Genomic DNA, 16,395 nt, shown 5'->3' with positions numbered 1-16,395 from the left:
ATCTAAGCGTGGTATAGCAGCAGGCATGTTCTCTGACTCTCAGCAGTCCATTATTTTATTTTTAAAAGTCAACATAAAATTATTTTGTTTAACAAACATTTTAAAACATAGATAAATGTTTGCATGGCTGTTAATGGGTCTAACCTTGTACTGGGGTCCAGTTCTGAACCATCTGAGATCCCATGAGTAAAACTGAGTCATTACTAGGCCGCCATCTTTAAACAGCAGACATTCCATTAATCACTCAAGCAGACCCAAGGTGACATTTTCATGATCGGCCTAATGAGGACCTCGGTAAAAGTGGCATTTGAATCTATTACGGCTCAAGAGTGTTTCTTGTAATAAGCACCTCCCAGGAGACAAAAGCCAGGAACACTGTTGGATTTAATCAATGAGCCTTGCATATCTTTGTTAATGGGTCAGAAGAGACCACGCCCTCAGCTAATGAGTTATACTTGCTTCAGGCATGAATAGTGCAGGATGGTTTACAAGCATTTTGAGTTTGATTAGCAAAGAGTTATCTAATCCCATCTCCATCAACTTGTTCTGTAGAAACTACCAGTCTCTTTTTAGTAATAATATAGGTGTTATACAAAATGAATAAATAAGTTCACATTTAAAACAATATTTAACAGGGGATAAAATTAGGCTCAAAAATGTCTGCATCACAAAGAACAAGTCATCTCTGCCGCTACCTTCTAAATAAAACTTCATCACCATTTTCAGCATGTTGGAATCATGTAACATAACGTGATCATCACAAGGAGAGCATGGCAGCCCCCATGAACGTTTATTTCAGGGAACAAGTCCAGGGAGCCTTTCGAGGCCATGCTGAGCATCGTTAGGTTTCCAGGCATGTTTTCAGGACACAAAGCAAATCTAAACGTCCTGTGTAGCCCGGTCCACGTCTTTGCTTCATGCCCATCACCCAAAGGTGAGCACTGGTGTGGAAACATTACCACTGTGCACACGTGGATGTGGAATGAAAGCTTGTGCCATGATTCCAAATCAATCTCAACTTAAAACGCTATAGGAAACAAGGCTGAGAGTTGAAAGAACATGGATTCAGACCTAGGAGAGTCTGAGTTTGTTATTTGTCTGTTTACGACTTGGAAATTTACCTAACTTAGCTGAGCTTTGATTCCTCATCTGTAAAAGGAGAAACATCGAAGTTCCTTACAGGCTAATGTGGCAGAATGTACAGTATAAGCCACACAGCAAAACATCGGGCACGTTATCAGGACTCGAGCTCTCTTTCACTATGAAAAAAAATAACTTTCCTTCAGATTTAATATAAAGGGAAGCATTCTTCAACTCTCTAGATTAAGGTCAACTAAAAACTAAACAGTATGAAGGAATGTTTTCCCTTCCATCACAAATACAGAGGAAACATTTCATAGTGAATCCCTCAGGTCCCTCATGCCACCATCAAGAGAAATTAGGAGTTCTGGGCCAAAAGTGGGGGGACTTGGAGCCCGACGCTGGCTGTGCCCGGTGCCCCAGTGCCTCCTCAAAGAGCCACACCAGGTTCCAGGCTCAGGAGAATCAGCGCCGAGCCCAACACACTGAAAGCACTGAGCACCAGAGTCAGAGAAGCAACCACTCCAGGAGGAGGTGGGCTCAGATGAAGTCACTGAGAAATCGCGCACCTGCAAACAACATTATCACCTTTATCAGTAGAACACCAGCATTCCTTGGTCAAATACACGGTTCCTGCCATTGTGACAAGTTCTTTTACTTGTACGACCTCATTTAATCTCAAAAATACCCCAATAAGTAAATTATTATTTTTTATTACTACTGTGATGGTTAATATTACTTGTCAGCTTTACTGGGCTAAAGGGTGCCTAGGAGCTGGTAAAACATTATTCCTGGGGTGTGTCTGTGAGGATGTATGCAGACTAGATTAGCATTTGCTTCTCAGAGGAGTGAAGGAGCGCACCCACCCCCGTTCGGGTGGGCGTCATCCAATCCTGAGGCCTCAGTACAACCAGAAGGCAGAGGAAGGCGGAATTCCCTCCCTCTGCTTGGGCTGGGACGCCCAGCTTGTCCCACTCTTACATCGGGGCTCCAGGCACTTTCCCCGCTGCCCCTCCCACTGGATTCCCTGGTACTTGGACTGAATCACACCGCTGGCTGCCTGGGCCTCCAGCCTGCAGATGGCAGGTCACTGGGCTTCTCTGCTCCGTAACCATGGGGACCAGCTCCTACACTAAGCCTCCCCTTGTGCACGTCTGCGCACACCTACTGGTGCTGCTTCTTTAGAGAACCCCGACTGATATGACAACTAAGGAAAATGAGCGTTAGAAATGTCACGCAAATTGCCCGAGTTCTTATAACTAGTAAACAGCTGTGTCGGAGGGCATCTCTCAGGGTATCTGATGCCAAAGCAGGTATCTCAGCTACTGTCCTGTACTGTCGCCAAGGTGCCATCTGCTATATGTCAGTATATTAGTATCTTTTTATTTTCAATGTCCAACCACCGGCAATAAATAAATAGATGGATAAATAAATAGGTCAGAATACATTTTCAAAGTATAAATCTGAAAATATAAAGGCCACGTTGAATTTGAGCATTAATGATATTTCTGGACCCTTGTTTTTGTTTGTTTTATTTCCCTTGTCTTCTCTGATTTTCCAAACCCTAAGCAACATCTCACGTGATGCTCAGCCAGCATCCAATACACCATTAATACTGGGCTGAAGGCTGAGTTAGAAAATAATAATAAGAGAGGTGGTAAAGGGCTGGAATCACCTCTAGGTCCGTGGGACTTAACAGGTCACACTGTTTTTATTTGTTTTATGGGGGCAGGTGTGAAGTCAGACACTTTAGAAAGAGCATTTACTAGCGTAGGAAATATCCACCCATGTGTCTTGAGGGATAAAGGCGAGCACTTCTGAAAACGAGGGCAGACAGAGGGAAGTAATGGCTTGAATGTACAGACATTAACTCAGACAGATGGGCAACTGAAAAACACAGGGAGTTCTGAAATGGAAAATGAAGAAAAACAGGATGTGGCTGAGAAGCATCTTTAGCTGCTCTAAACCTCTTGAAAATATTTAGTACATCGTAGCCCAAGGAAGGAAAAAACCCCAAAAAACACTTAATCATTTGAAGCAAACAGAAGAGCTCTGGAAAGGAAGGGACCCAGTACGTGGGCAGACAAATGACTAAAGACAAAGAGAGGCTCTGACTTGTCAAATGCTGCCGCTTGACTGTTTCCTTAGGGGCAAATCCATTGCTTCCGCAAGGCTGTAGGAAGCAGCTGACGCCCACCCCTCTGCTTTGGAGAGTCACAGGAAGGCACAGGTGTGAACATTTAAAAAGAAAAGGGCCACTTCTTAGGAACAAAGAAATAAAACAAAGTTCCATTCAATAAAAAGCAAGACCCTGGGGACAGAAGCTGAAGGAAAGCAGTGACACTTCTGTGTGTTACATGTCAGCTCTGACCCAGTTACCTCTGGTCACTGCCCCACAGAGATCACCCTCCGGTGGGGATGGAACCCTAATGCACCTTCAGTCTGGTGTCATGAGAACTCGCCAGAGGACCAGAACACTTTGTTTACGGCGGGTTTTCATGGGATCTGGAATCCTGGGGCATATTTCATCTAACTTGGTAGGTGGGATGACAGGACAGGATCCTGCTCTGGAAACTCATCAAATCATTGCACACGCTGCTCTGATCAGGGACAGTTCCCTTAACCTGTTTCAGCCTTAGCTTCGCCGCCTGCAAAATAAGGACAATAAAACCCCTCGGAGACGGTTGCCAGTGCTCCGCTCAAGTTAGTGGGGCAGTGAGCACAGCGTCAATCCACCGTCCTCCGACTTTCATGAGTGAAACAACGGAGCCGCAGAGAAGAGCAAGGTGCCTGGTAGAGTGTGGACCATTAAATACGTTTTTAACAAAATGAACTTCGTGGGTCTAATAAATTCTCAAAACTGCTGACCTGAAATTTTGGCTGCATTTTACTAAAAAAAAAAAAAAAAAAAAAAAACCCACAGAAAATAAACAAGCAATAAACATGTGATGCAACAATGAAAGGTTGTTAAGGATGATGGAACTAAGGAAACTAGGCAATTTCACTGTAGTAAATAACGTAAATATTTTGTGACTTCTGTTTTCCCCTATATATGTCCAGAAAGAAAATCTCATGACCTTCTGTCACTAATTTCTCCATTTTTTCACAATTTGCAAAATTTCTGGCCCCGAGATCCAAACACTGCTGCTGGAGTTGATTCGGTTACTGGGAGAACTTGCAGAGTCAGGAGCCAAGGTTCTCACTGCTGAGGTGGAGAGGGGAGGGGAGGGATTTCACGGGGCAGAGAGGGGATCACACGTGCTGGTCCATTCGGGCTGCCACAGCAGAGACCGCATACCTGGGGGTTGAACAACAGAAATGTGTGATCACACGGTTCTGGGGGCCAGAAGTTGGAGATCAAGGTGTCAGCAGGATTAGTTCCTTCTGAGGGGCTTGAGGAAGACTGCTCCTTCCTCCTTGGCTTGTAGACGGCTGTCTTCAACCTGTGTCTTCACAAGGTCTGCGCTCTGGGTCCCAATTTCCCCCTCTTATCATGACAGCAGTCATGCTGGAGTGGGGCCCACCCTAATGACCTCATTTTCACTTGGTCACCTCTGTAAAGATCCTTTATCCAAATACAGTCACATTTTGAGGTCCTGGGGATTAGGACGCCAACGTATCTCCTTTGAGGGGGGCACAATTCAGGCCTGACACCTGTAGCAGCCAGACACGCCTCCGGTGCACTCTGCCTGGTGTCACACACCTCAGCACAGGGCTCTCCAGGCCGTGTGCCTTGCGCACGGGGCTGCTCTTCTGGAGGCTGTTCCTGTAGTGCGGTTATTACTCGATCTGAAAGTTGAAGATGACATCACCACTGGCCTAATTTCAAGCTGTGTTTCTTCCCGATAACACCATTTATGTTAGAAGCCTTACTGAGGAAGGCAATTGATGAGAGAGTGGAGCCGTACGCACTTAGTCGTAAGTTCACATCGATGCCAAGTATGGTGCAGGCACTGTGTAAAATGCTGGGATTCACATTTAGACAAAATCCCTCTCTTTAAGAATGGGGATTGTTAACACGTGTTCCTTAGACACCTGCACCAAGTTTACCTGGGGTGCTTGTACGATTGCAGATTCCAGCTCCTTGGGACCCGCTGAGTCAGATTTGGGGGGGCACTTGGAAGTGAGGGATCTATACTCCAGATGGTTCTTGTGAACTCTGAAGAACCACTGGTCCAGGAGAAGCAATCTACAGACACACAGGACAAAAGGCAGTGGCGAGGTCACAGCACGCACTAGAGGGCGCTCAGGACCCGGGATATGGGCACCTCAGTCCCCCAGAGACAGAGGAGATGAGCTCGGGGAATTGATGAGGAGCAATTAAAAGGCGATCAGCAACCCACATACAGACAAAGCACTCCGAGGCAGGGGACACGGCGTGTGCAGAAGGGTGCGTTTGCCCTCCTGGATGCCTTTGCACCGGTGTGAACGCCCCACGCCTGCCTTCAAGCCTCAGGGCACACCACAGATTCTCCCTGTGCGGGTCTCTGCTGAGCCGTCCCCTCCCAGAGTTGATTCGGTTACTGGGAGAACTTGCAGAGTCAGGAGCCAAGGTTCTCACAAGCCAAGTCACACCCTATGACTCTCCAGCACTGATCAGCCCCTCCTTTGAACTGCTGACTTCTCTTGGACTTCTCAGCTACCTTCACTTGAGGAATTTTAGAAAGCCAGCTGCTTCGGCACCCTGCATCTCATCCCCGTGTGACCCCGGGACCTGCCCCGCAGCACAGCCGCCCGGGCCTGCCTGTTCTCTTCACTCCGGTGCCACATTCTCTATGCCAGGGGCTGACATTTCAAACTGTCAATTTCACAGGCAGAGCTTGCTGCCGTGGCTCTTTAATGAAAGACCATAACCTACTCTGTAATGTTGGTCAGTATCTTACACCGCACACAGGGTATCCTACCATCTTTACTCCTCTTTGCCGTTCACTGATTAGGAACCCTCATCTCAAAGTTCCGCATGCTGGTGTGGAACGTTCTGTGTGGACTCTTCCCTCTGCTCTGCCAATGCACTTCCCCTTCCCTTGGAGGCTCCAGAAGAGCAGGGAAACACGGGGTCCTCCTGATGGCATTTGGAAATGTTTTGAGTTCTCCGTGTTGGGCTCATTGCTCTATGTTAGGCACACAAAGCTACATCACAGGGATTTCCTTTACTGCATTGTACGTGATAGATCTCTATTAGCTACTCTTATCGATAGGACTCTGGATTCTCTTAGAAAAAATGAGGACTTTGCATACTTTGCACAGTTCCTTGCCCAGGAAGGTCAAGGGCTTCATATCACTACGGCTATTACACAAAATCACCATTGTGTACATTTCCACTCACTACTGCTCTTATTATTCACCACTTTCCAGACACAGACAGGAAACATGAGTTTTGTGATGTACGGTGTGTGCCAAGCATGGACAGAGAAAATGCATTATTTAATTTTGTGAATAAACATGCTGGATTTTAGCACATGATAGAGGGAATTATATGTCTTCTGTAAAATGTTTGAGATATAATTTGCAAACTACAGAAGATAACTGACATTGGCTGAATTATGCTTGTGTTATGGTCTGATCCAGGCACGTTATTTGGGTCAGAGGTCAGCAGACCGTGGTCCCTCGGGGCAGAACCAGTCTGTGGCCGGTTTCTGTACAGCATGCCAGCTAAAAATGGCCTTACACATTTTAAAAGGATTGTGAAACATTTTTAAATAAAGAATATGTGACAGAGATCTTCTATGACTCACAGGACTAAAATATTTGCTACCTGGCCCTTTACAGAAGAAGTTTCCTGATGTCTCATTTTGAGTATTGTGAGAAATCAGAGAAATCTATTCCCAGCTCAGTTACTTAAATATTATTGATGTTAACTAGACATTTGTAAAATCCCTGCTTGAAAGCACGTCAACAAGTACTTCCTGAAGACACTCACTGATGAAATTATTTTTCTATCCTGTAAGGTTCCTTTTTTAGGGGTGCCTGTTAGTACCTAGCTCCAGCATAAAGATTTCATGTCAACTGTTTCATTTAATCCTTCAAACATGCCAGGTGGGGGAGTATTCTTTATCCCCGCTCACAGAAGAAGCTAAACCTCAGTGAATTGTGTTGCCTGCCCAGGGTCATGGCGCCAGTAAATACTGGGAATGGGAGGGATCCTTGCCTGAATTGGGAGATTCTGACTGTGAAATGCCCAAGATCTAATCACTCAACTCAAATCCCATAAGAAGATCAAGAGCAAATGGAATAAACCTCAGTTTACAATATGCTTAGTGGGATTTGGCAAATTTTTGGCTTTATGAACTATGTCGATTCCTAGCCTAATATATTAGAATATAGCTGACATAATGACTATAACCTGTATTCTCACATGTATATATATACATATTCATATACATACATATTTTCATATATATCATAACATGTGATTTGTTTTGTTTTTAAAATAATTTTAAAAACATTATTTTTAAATTTCTAAAAATACTGCACTATCATCAGGTCACATAGAAGCTTGAACATTTCATAGAAGCAAATAAATATGTATTAAAAAATCAAGACAAAAATCATAACTTCGTAATTACGCATTTTATGCCCATAGGTAAAAGTTTTTGAGATTTACAAAATAACTCAAGTTTTATGCCAGAACACCAAACATATCCTCTGAACTTCTGATAATGTTGCTATTTTTTTAAGTTAAAAAAAGAACAATTTTCTTCTGAAATATGCCCTTTCAGTGGATAGAAATAATGTTCACAGAGGGAATAGTCATGGTATAGTAGAAATAATGTAGATTCTGGAATCTGAAAGACATGGGTTCAAATCCCACCTCTGGTGTTCAGTCGTGTGTTTCTTGGGTAATGTCACCTTTGAGCACTAGTGCCTACAAGGATTAAAGAGATGAGAAGACACACACCCAGCTCAGTCCCTGGTTCAAGGCAGACCTACATGAACCACCTCACCCACCCACCCATCTCTTGCTCTATCCATACCCTTTACATTAGCAAATATTAGCATATATCAGCAGAGTGTAGGCGTCTATATCTTTCCATCTTAAAGTTCAGACTTTACGAACAGAGGCTTAATCATGTCATTTGTGAGAATGATCGTTTTCCCTATGCTTCATTGCCTGCAAAACGCAAGCAAAGCATAAATAACACACAACATCAAGTCCAAGCCAGAGCTCCGACTCACCAAGTGCTCTGAAAATCACGGCTCTGAGATACAGAGCTACGTGGGAACTGCTCTCTCCGTAACACGGGAAACTCGAAAGCCAAGACCTGTAAGGTACCACTTTAACTGGATCTTTGAGATAATACAGAAAATTTCAGTTCTAATTTTGGCTTCCCTCCAAGATGAATAAGATTAGTGTATTGATAAGGGAAACAGCTGCTGGGCAGAGTTTCTTGGTTGAAGGCAGGAAATGAAGCCTGAAGGGCAAAAGATATGTATGCCTGGCTTTATCGAGGAGGATAAAAACCAGTGCAGGTTTTCTGAGAGAAGTAATTTAAAAGGTCAAGGAAAGGGAGAAAAGCAAGCTGAAGTTCTCTGAAATGAGACAACACATCTGGCCTGCTGTGTGTTCTTTCTCACAGGTGATGGGCAGTGAAGGGTCCTATTTGCTGAGTCCTGCCCAGGACTGTCTGAGCGCTTGAACCCTCTCAACAATTCTCAGAGCTTGGCATCAAAGATCCTGTTTTACATGGCAGGAACCAGGTTTAGGGAGATTAGCACTCCCTGCCCATCACGTGACTATTTTTCTCTCAAATTCTGTGCATCTAAGATGTCACCAGCAGAAAGTCAATGAAAATGAGAAAATAAAGCAGATTAGGGCACAAGATAAGTCATCTTCAATGGAAAAAAAAAAAAAAAATCAGAACTTCCCTGGTGGCAAAGTGGTTAAGAATCTGCCTGCCAATGCAGGGGACACAGGTTCGAGCCCTGGTCCGAGAAGATCCCACATGCCGCGGAGCAATTAAGCCCCTGCGCCACAACTACTGAGCCTGCACTCTAGAGCCCGCGAGACACAACTACTGAGCCCGTGAGCCACAACTACCGAAGCCCGCGCTCCTAGAGCCCGTGTTCCGCAACAAGAGAAGCCACCGCAATGGGAAGCCCGCGCACCGCAACGAAGACCCAATGCAGCCAAAAATAAATAAATAAATAAATAAATAAGAAAAAGAAAAAAAAATCATTCTCAAGTACCTGTCATTAATTTACACTTTTTTTTTTCATTCAAACACTGCCCTGACACATGTTCTGCTGGGGCCTAGGGCAGCACATTCGTGGTCACATGACCAGTGTTGGGGGCCCCAAAGGGCCTGACCCCAGCTCTCAGCTTTCCACCTCACTCATTTACTAAAAGGCAAGTGTTGCATTTTTAGTAAACATTTCAAAGTATTATTTTGCACAATTATTTTTTTAAAAAAACTAACATCCTAGTGCAGTTAGAAAATGTGTAAGTTGTTTTTGTTCCTCTGTCAGCATAAAAGGAATGCTGTTCAAATCACTGAGAAATACCATACCAACTCCAGAAGGATAACTGAAATATTAAATAATATATTGCAATATTAAATATATAAAATGTATAAATATATTAAGTAAGTATTAAATAGTAGGCTCCCAGTGCCACAAAGGGGTATTTGTCCATTTATTTATTTGTTTATTTCCAGTTTTCAAGTCCCCTATCTTCAAATAAAATAGTTAAAATAACTATGGTGACCTTTGATTTTGGTAAGAGTCTCAAACTATTGCACCATTACTATTGCATCAGTAATTAGATGGGTTGCAGGATTTATAGTTGCTGTTGACCCAATGTGATCTTCTCTCAAAGGGTGTCAGATGCTACTTGTTTTCTGGTGGAGCTATTTAGTTTGAAATTTATTGCAGCAGATAATTTTTTAATTACAATTTTTTTCATTTGATTTGCTCCTTATGGAACCTACAACGTCAAATCTCCTCTCATGAAAAACAAATAAGGATGCACTCAGTATCCTGAACTAACTTAAACTACTGCCTCCTTACTGAGACTTTCAGAAACTGTATCTTCTCTGAGCACAGGTAATGGAAGGCTGCACATCAACACTGATTTCATTAGCCTGCTTTTTCTCACTTGTCCTAATTTCACTGAGTGGTGCCACAATACTCCCAGCAATCAAAACCAGAACACTATTTGTCATTCCATATTGTTCTCTCTTCCTGACCCTTTACATTCCATCACAAGGGCCTGTTGGTTCTGTTTTCTAAATATTTTCAATGCCTGTTTTCTTTCAAACCTATTTTCACTGTATTTATCAAGGTCTTCATCATGGCTCCAATGCATATTTCTAAAGTTTCAAAGCACCCCTGTAATTTAGACAGGATTCTGTCCAATCACTTACCACACTACTAAAAGATATTTCCAAAATGCAGATGTGACTGTGTCTTTTTTGCCCTTTAATAGACTGAAGTCAACCACAGGACAGAGAGTAAAAGCTACGTAAACTCAGTTGAGGTCTTCCACAATGGCCCCTACTTGCTGCTCCGACTGCATTTCCATCTGTGCTACCCCTTCAAATCCTAACTCTGCTGTCCCATGATGGGAAAAACATCCTGAAAAAATACCTTCTGCTCCATCTCTATTCAGTGTATATCTTCTCTTGCTTAATGTCATACTGAATTGTAGTCACTGATTCACGAGTCCATCTCTCCTAATGGACCATCAGAGCTTTAAGAGTTGGGAGTGTGTCTTGGTACTTGCAGTGCCTAATTCAGAGGTAAGTTTGAATTGAAAAAAAAATCATGAAAACAGCTGTATCATCTTTAATGCTTGCATTACGTTTTAAACCTACAACTACAACTGTAATCTACAAACACAGACATATGATTAATGTCACTTTGCCTCTGTATGAACATGTATATATAAACAAAATGTCAAAAACTTGTACAGAGTATACCCTCTCTATAAACATGGACCCTACATCTGCTTTAATTTTTGGAACAGTGTGCTTGAGGTCTATAGGTTTCAGAGGTAAAGCTTGTATCTTTATCCTTATAAATGTGCTACAGGGAAATTCTCATTTTCCAATTTTATATCTAATGTGAATATAATATCTTGGGCAAGAAAATAAAATCATAAAAGAGTTTGAGCTGTCTTGAGGGGGAATAGTGTGATGGTATGCATCTAGATGATGCTTTTGCAAAGTCTTTTTCCCTTACAGAATTCCAAGAATTTTAAAGAAAGAGTTCACCCACTCTTTAATTTCATACCCTACCATTATGAACTGCCAGCAATTCAGGACCACATAGATGGTGATCATCCATCTATATCTATTAACTCTCTTTGGACCCAAAAACTACTTTGAAAAAATTATCTTCAATTATCTAAAAACTGAAAATAAAAAAAATTAATCTAAATACAATTTAGAAGGTTGGTACAAGGAGGGAATTAAAAATCCACAAAGGCTCATTCTGACTATATTGAAGGAGGCCAGTGTTTTTCTGTAAGTTAGGTGAGTATTTACATTATGGAAAACTTCTGTGTTCTATAAGTAACAAAAGGAAAGCGAATGATTAATGCTAAACAGATCAAGTTTCCCTTTATTAAATACCATAACAATTACACATTTATATTATGAACTGTATTAAATTCAGTTCAATCAGCTCTAAGGCTCTTTAATTGTAAGTAAAACACCGTTAGGGTATAAATTGCCAATATATATGTTATATAAGCCTATTCTGTTTAAAATTTTACGATGTTTTCTCAATGGCCTTCACCTATTGGAGTAAATATTTTTACTATTTATTTTAAAAGATTTATTTTTAAAATGATGAAAATGCTTGTGTAGCTGTACCAAATAATTTAAATGGTTTAAAAAAGCCTATTTTTCACCATGTTTTTTTATTTTTAAACATTACAGCCTCACATATGATGAAAATATTTTATACATTATTGTAATCAAAATGCTATTTTACACAAATTGGAAAGAACTAAGAGAGGACTAAAGAAACTCTTCCACAGTAAATGAATTTAAACACCTAAAATATAGATTACTTAGAACTGGTGTCTGCAAAATTTTGTTTTAAGTAGAATTTCTTTTGGCCAGACACATTTTGATTCAAACGCTGAAGAGGCAGGCAGGAGGTCTGGATTCTAGACCAACATTTTTATGATTATTAATAAGTCACTTAACTTTTATATGCTTCAGTTTAAAAAACATAAAAATAAGCAAATTAAACTAGATTATTTTTAAGGGCCCTCCAGGCTTTACAGGTCATAGTTTATGAAACAACAACAACAACCAAAAACCAAGATCATATTGACTCCCCAGTTATCAGAATGGTTAACAGAAAGTGCAGAAGACTGTGGATTTATAGTGGGAAGAGGATGCTTCTGAAATATTTTATAATTTGAGAACACAATCACGTCGGGCATTTATATTCCAATTTCCCACCTAGAACGCGGTGCGTGATTCTAACATTCCACGTCCCTGATGGCATTGCTTTGGGGTTACGTGCAACACAGAGGAGAGATACACTGACCATGTTCAATCAAATCCTTTAGCTGACACTGCAAAGATTCCAGAAGGATCTGGTTTTTAGTGCTCTATTTCTATTTCTGAGTCATTTAATTCAGCAGCAAATAGTTCTGCTGAGCGAGAAAATGGGGAAAGGAGAGGGAAGTGGAAACTTATCAACAAGACACATCCCAGGCATCCTCTGGTTCCTTTTCAACCACTCAGCAGAAGAGCAAGCCATCCCTCCATCGAGTCAACAACGTTCAGAACTCTTCAAACGTCAGGGAGATAAACTAACATCTGCCTAGACCGTCATTTCTCATTTGTCTGTCTTGTCACATGATAGTCTCTTTCCAGGATCTTCTTGGGCTTCTACCCTGAGAGCAGATTCCATTTAGGGCCCTGTCTAGGGACTCAGCCTCTAGAGGCCAAGATTTGGGAACTCTTGCCAATCCTGGGCTCAGCCATTTTCCTTGTTCAGTCCACAGTGCCAAGGACATGCAGCCCACGGGGCTGCTCTCTGAGCAATGGATTCTATGTCATAGGCAGAGAGTAACAGAACATTTAAAGAAAATGAGAAGCATTTCTTCTTTTGAAAGAAAAAGTACTCTTCTTAAAAAAAAACATCATTCCTAATGAAACAAGCCTATTAGATCTTCATGTTTATCTTACATTAAAGAAGAATATCTGGAGGTACAACATAAATGATGCAGGCTGGGTGTCTGATTAACTTCTTGCGGTTAAAGACACATACAATAACTGTGATAAATATCTATTATTGTCTCATAGAGCAATACCAGAAAATCTAATATCTAATGAAAAAAAGAGAAACAAGGAAACCAATATGAGGTTCCATTCATAAATTGCAATTAGCTTTCAAAGACCAATATATTTCATTATGCATATAAATCTCGACAAGAGAAAACTGAAAATTTCATGACTTCAAAGCCTTCAATTAAAATTAAAATGTCTTATTTGAAAATTTGATTTTTTATGCATATGAAAGATAAAATGAAAAAAAAGCATGAAATATTGAAATCAACTTTAACAAGTCCTACATTTAAGTGACCTAATGAAAATGAAATATGCAGCATGTGGCTCAGAGTATGAGTTTTTAATCTAAGGAAAGGGAAAATGAGCTTTAGTAATTGATTTTCATTTAATTAACACAACTGTCAAGAGAAATTATTTTGAATCTGAGTTGGATAACACATTTTTAAGTTTCAAAATGAAATATAAGTATTAGAATAATTCTACCCAGCATCTAGTGAGTGTTCAACCATTCTACAAATTCAGGCTATAAAGCTAAATCAAGCTGAGTGCAAATGTCAGAAGTGTTTGCACGGTCAGCAGAAAGTTTAATTTGTACTTTTATGAACTCACATTCATTTTTTCCTTACCTTTTAACCATAATCACAGCTCTTGTACGTTTCAGAGTGTGATTAAAATAAGAACAATAAATTGAACTCAAGTTTGGGGATGAAAACACACATTTCTTACCCTGGCAGAGTGGAGCAAGGGAATCCCACTGATACATGCCAACTGGATTTCGTCTACAGGTTGCATTGCTATGGCCAATCATCCGATATCCAGGCTTGCAAAAATAATGCACTTTACTTCCAACTTCTCCTGCAGTCCTATTTAAAATACCACCATTCTTCAGGGTGTGGGTCAGGCTGCAGTAAGGTGCTATGGGCACACAAACACAAAACCAATAAATAAATGTTGCATTTCCCTTGATAAGAGATATAAATCAAATATCTCTATTGTTAAAATAGTGGGAAATCAGCACCAACACGGAAACTTGTACTAAAAGCGTCCTCAGACCCAAAAGTGCTGGTGAGGATGTGGAGCAAAAGAAGTTCTTACTCATGCTGGTGGGGATGTGGGATAGTGCAGCCACTCTGGAGGACAGTTTGGCAGCTTCTTGCAAAACTAAACACACTCTTATCATATGACCCAGCAATCACACTCCTTTGTGTTTACCCAAAGGAGTTGAAAACTTATGTCCACACAGACTCTTGCACACAGATGTTCACAGCAGCATTATTTAGAGTTGCCAAAACTCAGAAGCAACCAAGATGCCTGTCAGTAGGTGAATAAATAAACAAACTGTGGTCCATCCAATGTTTCTTTTTATTCAGCGCTAGAAAGAAATGATCTATCAACCCACGAAGAGACATGGAAGAACCTTCAATGTATGTGACTGAGTGAAAGAAGCCAACCTGAAAAGGCTACAGACTGTTGATTCCAATTTTACGACATTCTGGGAAAGGTAAAACTCTGGAGACAGTGAAAAGATCAGTGGTTTCCAGAGGCTGGTGGGGGAAGGATGGTAGAGCACAGAGGATTTTTCAGCAACTAAACTATTCTGCATTAATCCACGATGCTGGATACATGTCATTTTACATTTGTCCAAACCCATAGAACATCCAACATCAAGAGTGAACCCCAATGTGAACTACGGACTTTCGGTGATAACGATGTGTCAGTGTAGGTTCATTAACAAATGTGCCATCCGGTGAGGATGTTGAAAATGGAGATGGCTGTGCATGTGGGAAGCCAAGGAGTAAAGAGAAAATCTCTGTAACTTCCTCTCAATTTGACTGTGATCTGAAACTTCTAAAAAAAAAAGTCTAAAAAATAAATTAATTAAAAATCCAGAAAAATCTAGAGCCAAAGGTCAAGTTTCTTAAGTTTGAAGTTTAGATTATCTGCAACTGTTAATCAATGTGATGGTGGAATTCTAACTTTCTGACAAAAAAAAAGAAAAAAAGTATCATTAAAATGGAGAAAATAGAAGAATATAACATTTTGCAATCAAGGCCATTAATTTTTTTCCTTGTTGTTGTTAAATGGTCTTGAGAATTGTACGATGATGTAGACGTTAAGCCTCTTTTTAACATATGGGATTTGAATACAATCTTTGAAGAAAATGCACTACTTCAGGTCAATGAAAATCTTACAATAGCTTTAATCATCACATCTGTAGGGAGACTTTTTAAAATTAGAGACAGGCATTTGTGAAAATCACAGTCTTACCTACACAGAACATAACATTTCAATGGCTAAAAAGCTCTGCATCTTATTTACACATTTAGAGAAAGAAAATCATTTTATTCTTACAAGACCAGTTTCACCGCAGCATAAAATCATATGAACTCCCTTCAGATGAATAAAACAATAAAATAAAGAAAGCTGTGAAGTCCTGGAGATCCGGGGTTCCTTTTGCAAGGAGAGGTTTTAAATGTACCACACTTCCCTGTGGGGGTCCCATACAGAAAGCACACACACAGGTCTGAATGCTTAATGTTGAACCTTCCCTTCGAAATAAATTCAGAAGAAACCTTCTGAAGGCTTCACGTCATTGCATTGCCCAGAAGCGATGTCTGTGTGTCTGGCCTCGGTTGTCAAGCATGTTCCTGTGAGAAGCATCCTCAGACAACAGTCTCAGCTGGATGAGGTACCGTTTCATTTTTTTAATGGACTCATTTTTATTAAGTTAAAATCCACTAACTCTTATACGAAACTCTTGTCCCATTGGCATACCATTTTCCATGTTCAACTGTTGGAGACTAAATGTTTTAAGTTTTGAATGAACCAAAATATTTAGTTTAGGGAAGGTATGAGTATAATCAGGCACCCCAGCTACCAACTACCCAGAATTATTGTGCCAGTAAATTAAAATAATAATAACAATAATGATGATGCTGATGATGAAAAGTAGGAAGGCCAAGCCGACTGTAGACCCTGTTCCAGGTTTAGAGACAAGATAAAGTCTGAAATGCTCCTGAAGGGGCAGTGAGACCACATGGTTCTTGGGGTGTCACCTGTGAGT

At 40.9% G+C, this 16,395-nt stretch overlaps 1 protein-coding gene across 1 annotated transcript in view; it reads right to left on the bottom strand.

Moving 5' to 3' along the window:
* CSMD1 (CUB and Sushi multiple domains 1) overlaps positions 1–16,395 on the bottom strand; it is a 1,889,718-nt gene that overhangs the window by 97,733 nt on the left and 1,775,590 nt on the right. Inside the window, exon 50 of the mRNA XM_068531988.1 lies at positions 14,058–14,246. Within this exon, the coding sequence (XP_068388089.1) occupies positions 14,058–14,246 (189 nt within the window). The remainder of the gene's footprint in view (positions 1–14,057; positions 14,247–16,395) is intronic.

The sequence above is a fragment of the Eschrichtius robustus genome, chromosome 21, assembly GCF_028021215.1.
Source record: "Eschrichtius robustus isolate mEscRob2 chromosome 21, mEscRob2.pri, whole genome shotgun sequence".
NCBI lineage: Eukaryota > Metazoa > Chordata > Mammalia > Artiodactyla > Eschrichtiidae > Eschrichtius > Eschrichtius robustus.
The sequence above is the reverse complement of the archived record's forward strand: the minus strand, read 5'-3'. Positions and strand labels throughout refer to the sequence as shown.